At 51.0% G+C, this 8,332-nt stretch overlaps 1 protein-coding gene across 1 annotated transcript in view; it reads right to left on the reverse strand.

Moving 5' to 3' along the window:
- vegfc (vascular endothelial growth factor c) overlaps positions 1 to 6,093 on the reverse strand; it is a 31,901-nt gene extending 25,808 nt beyond the window's left edge. The window contains exon 1 of the mRNA XM_078397080.1: positions 5,881 to 6,093. Coding sequence (XP_078253206.1) covers positions 5,881 to 6,031 — 151 coding nt within the window. The 5' untranslated portion in view covers positions 6,032 to 6,093. The remainder of the gene's footprint in view (positions 1 to 5,880) is intronic.
- Positions 6,094 to 8,332: the final 2,239 nt, after the last annotated feature.

Genomic DNA, 8,332 nt, shown 5'->3' on the forward strand with positions numbered 1-8,332 from the left:
AAACATCCTCCCGTGCTCCAAATGGAAAATTCATTATCCACTCCCCAGAGAGCCCGGTGTGAGAGTCAGAGTGTGGAACCCACTGGAAATAAACTTCCCCCTTGCACGTCAGCCCTCGTGAACCCTGGTCATCAAGGCCCTGTCTGGAGTCCAACATCATGTCTGTGCGGTCAATCAGGTTGTTGGTGCAGAAGGTGAAACCCAGTGATATTCAGTGAAGCATTGCCAATATCAACTCTGCAAAACCAGGCACGGTGAACTGATGGAGAGCCAAAATAAACTCACTCACTCAACCCCACACCATCGCTCAGAGAGTTGTGAATCTGTGGAACTCTCTGCCTCAGAAGGCAGTGGAGGCCAATTCTCTGGATGCTTTCAAGAGAGAGCTAGATGAAGCTCTTAATGATAGCCGAGTCAGGGGGTACGGGGAGAAGGCAGGAACGGGTTACTGATTGTGGATGATCAGCCATGATCACATTGAATGGCGGTGCTGGCTCGAAGGGCCGAATGGCCTCCTCCTGCACCTATTGTCTAAGTTTACTACATCTCTCGCTTTCACTTAGAGGGTAGAGTAACTCAGCGGGTCAGGCAGCATCTGTGGAGAACATGGATAGGTGACGTTTCACAGAGTGCTGGAGTAACTCAGCGGGTCAGGCAGCATCTGTGGAGAACATGGATAGGTGACGTTTCACAGAGTGCTGGAGTAACTCAGTGGGTCAGGCAGCATCTGTGGAGGGAAGGAATGGGTGACATTTTGGATACAGACCCTCCTTCAGTCACCTCGATCCAAAACGTCATCTATTCCTTCTCGTCAGAGATGCTGCCTGACCCGCTGAGTTACTCCAGCACTCTGTGCCTATGTTCAGTAAAATGTTTTATTTTGCCAGCTATCCAATCAGATAAGATATTATACATCAATACAGTCAAGTCAAACTCAAGTACAATAGGTAGAGCAAAGGGGCAGAATATAGTTCTCAGCATTGTAGCGCATCAGTTCCACAGACAAAGTCCAATGTCCACAATGGGGTAGAGGTGAATCGGACAGTGCCCTAGCTTATGGAAGGGCCGTTCAGAAGCCTGATAACAGAGGGGAAGAAGCTGTCCCTGAGTCTGGTGGTGCGCGCTTTCAAGCTTCTGTACCTTCTGCCGGGCGGGAGCGGGGAGAAGAAGGAATGGCCGGGGTGGGACAAGTCTTTGATTATGTCGGCTGCTTTCCCGAGGCAGCGTGAAGTGTAGATGGAGTCGATGGTGGGGAGTGTGGTGTGTGTGATGGGCTGGGCTACATCTACAATGGTGGGGAGTGTGGTGTGTGTGATGGGCTGGGCTACATCTACAATGGTGGGGAGTGTGGTGTGTGTGATGGGCTGGGCTACATCTACAATGGTGGGGAGTGTGGTGTGTGTGATGGGCTGGGCTACATCTTGGGCAGAGCTGTTCCCAAACCGAGCTGTGATGCAGCCCGACACTGTCACCCATTCCCTCTCTCCTAGATGGTGCCTGACCTGCTGAGTTACTCCAGCATTTTGTGATACCTTCTAAATCTCTGAAATGGCTTTCATTAGTTTCAATTTCTGCTCACTGAACGTTAAATGGAAGGATGTTGAGTCCATCACTGTTTGAACAGCAGGGTTACACAGTTCAGGCACAGGGGTTGATGAGACAAAAGCCAAAAATGGCAGCAGGATCTGGATCGATTGGCCAGGTGGGCGGAGGAATGGTTGACAGAACCTAACACACAGAAATGTGAGGTGTTGCATTTTGGGATGTCTAACATGGGCTGGACCTACACAGTGAATGGTAGGCCTCTGGGTAGTGTTGTAGAGCAGAGGGATCGAGGAGTGCAGGTGCATGGTTCCTTGAAGGTCGAGTCGCAGGTAGATAAGGTGGTCAAAAAGGCGTTTGGCACATTGGTATTGAGTATAGAGGTTGGGAGGTCATGTTGCAGTTGTATAGGACGTTGGTGAGACTACATTCAGAATATTGTGTTCAGTTCTGGGCACCATCTTATAGGAAAGATGTTGCCAAGCTGAACAGGGTATAGAGAAGATTTACGAGGATGTTGCCAGGACTAGAGGGTGTGAGCTACAGGGAGAGGTTGAGTAGGCTGGGTCTCTATTTCTTGGAGTGCAGGAGGATGAGGGGTGATCCTATACAGATGTACAAAATCATGAGAGGAATAGATCGGGTAGACCAACATGCCCCATCTACACTAGTCCCGTCTATCTGCATTTGGCCCATATCCCTGTAAGTCTGTCCCATTCATGGGTCACAACCCTGGGTGTGAATAAAGTTGCCCCTCAGGTTCCCACGAGATTATTGTGGGGGGAAATGGGTGTGTGTCGATGTGGGGCACAGGGGAGAGGGGGGGGGGGGGGGGAAGGAAGGGGTGGGTTTTTAGTCAGGCACCTAAACCTAGAGAGCTCACAGGGTTGGCACTGTGAGGCTAAATTCCTGCCTTTCCGGATGCTTTTTTTTCAATTAAAATTCAGGAACTCCACAGAGACCATTACTTACAGAAACTTATTTATTTTTAAATTGGATGTTTATTTAGCTGCTTGAATTTAATTTCCTGAGCTGCCACATAAGATCTGAATTCATAGATTAATTGAGAACGGAAATAGGTCCCTGGGTGTTTGGAGTCTGGACCAACCATCACACTAATCCCACACCAATCAGTTTGCACCAAGTCAATACGTACAGGAGTCAGGAAGTCACGATGCAGATCCCTATTCACATACAAAGCGCTAAACGAGCTTGCCCCCCCCATATCAAAACTCTTCCAACCCACCACTCTATCTCCAGGTCCATCAGGTCGGCCGACTTGGGGCTACTCACTATCCCGCGGTCTAGGCTTAAGCTCAGGGGTGACCGCGCTTTTGCGGTTGCAGCTCCTAGACTGTGGAACAGCATCCCTCTCCCCATCAGAACTGCCCCCTCCATTGACTCCTTTAAGTCCAGGCTCAAAACCTATTTCTACTCCCTGTCGTTTGAGGCCCTCTGAGGGGGCGCTGTGAACTGTTTATGTATGTGCTGTTATGTTTGTGTGCCATTGTATGTTCGTTCTTAGTACCTGCACTGATGTACAGCACTTTGGTCAACGTGGGATGTGTTTAAACGTGCTATACAAATAAAATTGACTTGACTTGACTTGACTTGACATAGCCCTTTGGTCAGGCTGCATGTGGAGTATTGCATGAAGTTCTGGTCGCCCCGTTACAGGAAGGGTGTGGAAGCTTTGGAGAGGGTGGAGAGGTTTACCAGAACGCTGCCTGGATTAGAGGGTCCAGCTACAGGGAGAGGTTGAACAGACTTGGATAGTTTTTCTGGAATGCAGGAGGATGAGGGGTGATCTTTTTGAGGTGCACAACATCATGAGAGGAATAGATCGGATAGACGCACAGATTCTCTTGCCCAGAGTAGAATAATCAAGAACCAGGTTTAAGGTGAGAAGGGCAAGATTTAACAGGAAGCTGAGGGGTAACTTTCTCACACAGAGGGTGGTGGGTGTAAGGAACAAGCAGCCGGAGGAGGTAGTTGAGACAGGGACTATCGCAGTTTATGAAACATTGAGACAGCTACATGGATAGGACAGGTTTAGAGTGATGTGGGCCAAACGCAGGCAGGTGGGACTAGTGTAGATGGGGCATGTTGGTCGGTGTGGGCAGGTGGGACAAGTGTAGATGGGGCATGTTGGTCGGTATGGGCAGGTGGGACTAGTGTAGATGGGGCATGTTGGTCGGTGTGGGCAGGTGGGACTAGTGTGGATGGGGCATGTTGGTCGGTGTGGGACTAGTGTAGATGGGGCATGTTGGCAGTGTGAGCAGGTGGGACTAGTGTAGATGGGGCATGTTGATTGGTGTGGGCAGGTGGGACTAGTGTAGATGGGGCATGTTGGCAGTGTGAGCAGGTGGGACTAGTGTAGATGGGGCATGTTGGCCGGTGTGGGCAGATGGGACTAGTGTAGATGGGGCATGTTGGTCGGTGTGGGACTAGTGTAGATGGAGCATGTTGGTCGGTGTGGGACTAGTGTTGATGGGGCATGTTGGTCGGTGTGGGACTAGTGTGGATGGGGCATGTTGGTCGGTGTGGGACTAGTGTAGATGGGGCATGTTGGGCGGTGTGGGACTAGTGTAGATGGGGCATGTTGGCCGGTGTGGGACTAGTGTTGATGGGGCATGTTGGTCGGTGTGGGACTAGTGTTGATGGGGCATGTTGGGCGGTGTGGGACTAGTGTTGATGGGGCATGTTGGTCGGTGTGGGACTAGTGTAGATGGGGCATGTTGGGCAGGGAGGACATGTGTGGATGGGGCATGTTGGTCGGTGTGGGACTAGTGTGGGTGGGGCATGTTGGGCGGTGTGGGACTAGTGTGGGTGGGGCATGCTGGGCGGTGTGGGACTAGTGTGGGTGGGGCATGTTGGGCGGTGTGGACTAGTGTGGAAGGGGCATGTTGGTCGGTGTGGGACTAGTGTGGGTGGGGCATGTTGGGCAGGTGTGGATGGGGCATGTTGGTCGGTGTGGGACTAGTGTGGGTGGGGCATGTTGGGCGGTGTGGGACTAGTGTTGATGGGGCATGTTGGTCGGTGTGGGACTAGTGTGGATGGGGCATGTTGGTCGGTGTGGGACTAGTGTTGATGGGGCATGTTGGTCGGTGTGGGACTAGTGTGGATGGGGCATGTTGGTTGGCGTGGGACTAGTGTGGAAGGGGCATGTTGGGCAGTGTGGGCAGGTTGGGGTGAAGGGCCAATGCATAGGCCATGCCCACCACAGTGTGAACATTCAGACGTGGTCCATGTGGGCGGGCTGCAACATAGGATCAAAGGGGAGATGTGAAGAGAAATTGGTCTAAAATAAGCAGAAAGCAGTCATAGGATAAACAGATTCACCGTGAGCTCACACAGGTACGGGACTGGACGTAGAGGGCATTGTGTCATTCAGTACAGCACCGAAACAATCAACATAAAAGTGACAAGCTGCTGCTCAGACATCCTATGTTTTTATTTCCTTAATCAGCTGAAAGGTTTAAACACAAGGGCCTTTCACCAAGACGTACGACTCTATGACAAGAAACCACAGATACTGATTCACAAAAAAAGACACAAAGTGCTGGAGTAACTCAGCGGGTCAGGCAGCATCTCTGGAGAGGAGGAATGGGTGACATTTCGGGTCAAGACCCTTATCATATCATATCATATATATACAGCCGGAAACAGGCCTTTTCGGCCCACCAAGTCCGTGCCGCCCAGTGATCCCCGTACATTAACACTATCCTACACCCACTAGGGACAATTTTTTTTTAAACATTTACCCAGCCAATTAACCTACATACCTGTACGTCTTTGAAGTGTGGGAGGAAACCGAAGATCTCGGAGAAAACCCACGCAGGTCACGGGGAGAACGTACAAACTCCTTACAGTGCAGCACCCGTAGTCAGGATCGAACCTGAGTCTCCGGCGCTGCATTCGCTGTAAAGCAGCAACTCTACCGCTGCGCCACCGTGCCTTCTTCAGACTCATTCCTTCTCTCACAACCCATTCCTTCTCTCCACAGATGCTGCCTGACCCGCTGAGTTACTCCAGCACTCTGTGAAACGTCACCTATCCATGTTCTCCACAGATGCTGCCTGACCCGCTGAGTTACTCCAGCACTCTGTGAAACGTCACCTATCCATGTTCTCCACAGATGCTGCCTGACCCGCTGAGTTACTCCAGCACTCTGTGTCTACCTTCGATTTAAACCAGCGCCTGCAGTTTTTTCCTATTCCTGATCCAGGAAGGCTGTGGATCTGAGGGTGCTGGGTAATCGGTGGTGAACCTGCATTTCATTGCCGAGCCGGGCTGGCCGGTGCGGATAGGGTGGGTCAGTCGGAGAGTGGGACTTACTTTTCAGGATCTCGGGGTTGTAGAAGGAGGCAGCGTAGATGACGGGTTCCTCCTCGCCAGCGGTGGTGAGCCCAGTGCCCCGGTACTGGGGATGCCCACCCAACGACTGGCATCTCAGCATCTTCCAGTGCTCTGGGTAAAAGATGGCCATCAGCTCGTCCACACTGGACACCGAGCGTAGCTGCTGCTCCAGCTCACGGCTCCGACCGTCCTGGGGGAGGGGGAGAGGAACACGAGAGAGGTTAGGCAGGCACCGGCCCCTGCCCACACGGACACACCAGCAGCTGCATGGTGGCGCAGCGGGTAGAGCTGCTGCCTCACGGCACCACAGACCCGGCTTCCATCCCGACTACGAGCGCTGTCTGTACGGAGTTTGCACGTTCTCCCCGTGACCTGCGTGGGTTTTCTCCGGGTGCTCCGGTTTCCTCCCACACTCCAAAGACGTGCAGGTTTGTAGGTTAATTGGCTTCGGTAAAAATTGTAAATTGGCCAAAGTGTGTAGGGATAGTAGTTCAGGAACAAACAAACAAACAAGAGTTTTAGTAAATGTATATAGATGGGGGAAATAGACAGAGTGGATGCATACAGTCTTTGATCCAGAGCAGGGGAATCATGAATCAGAGGGCACAGGTTCAAGCTGAGAGGGGAAAGATGTCATAGGAATCTGAGGGGCAACTTATCACACGGTGGGTGGTGGGTAGATGGAATAAATTACTACAGGTGGTTGAGGCAGATGCAGGAACAACATTTACCAGACATTTGGACAGGTACGCGGATGGGAAACGTTTAGAAGGATATCGGCCGTGCAGGCATGTGGAACTAGCGTAGACTGGGCATCTGGATTGGCATAAACAAGTTGGGCCGAAGGGCCTGTTTCCATGCTATATCACTCTATGATAGGACAGGTTTGGAGAGTTATGGACCAAGCGCAGGCCAGTGGGACTAGGGTAGCTGGGACATGTTGGGCGGTGTGGGCGAGTTGGGCCGAAGGGCCTGTTTCCATGCTATATCACTCTATGATAGGACAGGTTTGGAGGGTTATGGACCAAGCACAGGCAAGTGGGACTAGGGTAGCTGGGACATTGTTGGGCGGTGTGGGCGAGTTGGGCCGAAGGGCCTGTTTCCACACTGTATCACTCTATGACTCTAAATTCTTCAGGGCGGCAGAGTGGTGCAGCGGTAGAGTTGCTACCTCACAGCGCCAGAGACACAGCCTCTATCCTGACTACAGGTGCTGTCTGTACGGAGTTTGTACGTTCTCCCCGTGACCTGCGTGGGTTTTCTCCAGGTGCTCCGGTTTCCTCCCACACTACAAAGACGTGCGGATTTGTAGGTTAATTGGCTTTGTTAAAATTGTAAGTTGTCCCTCGTGTGTAGGATAGTGTTGGTATACGGGGTGATCGCTAGTCAGCATCGTCTTAGTGGGCCGAAGGGCCTGTTTCCGCCCTGTATCTCTTTAAAGTCTATTTCTATAGTGAAACTTAAACCTAATAATAGACACAAAAAGCTGGAGTAACTCAGCAGGACAGGCAGCATCTCTGGAGAGAAGGAATGGATGACGTTCTGGGTCGAGATGCTGCCTGACCTGCTGAGATACTCCAGCTTTTTGTGTCTTTCTTCGGTGTTAGCCAGCATCTGCAGTTCCTTCCTAAACATTAAACCTAATAATGTTCTCTTTCATTAAACATGATCTCCAGTGAAAAATGTCAAACATGAATATTTATCTTTGCTCGTAATGAACTAATGAGGCAGTTTGTTTGCAGAGTTCTGCTGGACTTTGCTGACATGGCCACAAGTGCTGAATCTAAACATGTCAGCGCGTTTCATTTGTTTTAATGAACAGATTGTTTTCTACTTTAGACACAAAAAGCTGGAGTAACTCAGTGGGACATGCAGCATCTCTGGAGAGAAAGAATGGAGCCAATTCATTTTCTCCAGAGATTGCTGCCTGACCCGCTGAGTTACTCCAGCACTCTGTGAAACGTCACCTATCCATGTTCTCCACAGATGCTGCCTGACCCGCTGAGTTACTCCAGCACTCTGTGAAACGTCACCTATCCATGTTCTCCACAGATGCTGCCTGACCCGCTGAGTTACTCCAGCACTCTGTGAAACGTCACCTATCCATGTTCTCCACAGATGCTGCCTGACCCGCTGAGTTACTCCAGCACTCTGTGAAACGTCACCTGTGAGACCGCACCTGGAGTACTGTGTGCAGTTTTGGTCTCCAAATTTGAGGAAGGATATTCCTGCTATTGAGGGCGTGCAGCGTAGGTCCACTAGGTTAATTCCCGGAATGGCGGGACTGTCGTATGTTGAAAGGCTGGAGCAATTAGGCTTGTATACACTGGAATTTAGAAGGATGAGGGGGGATCTTATTGAAACATATAAGATAATTAGGGGATTGGACACATTAGAGGAGTACTGATTGAGAGTGATCAGCCATGATCGC

This window comes from Rhinoraja longicauda, chromosome 3 (assembly GCF_053455715.1).
Source record: "Rhinoraja longicauda isolate Sanriku21f chromosome 3, sRhiLon1.1, whole genome shotgun sequence".
Lineage (NCBI taxonomy): Eukaryota > Metazoa > Chordata > Chondrichthyes > Rajiformes > Arhynchobatidae > Rhinoraja > Rhinoraja longicauda.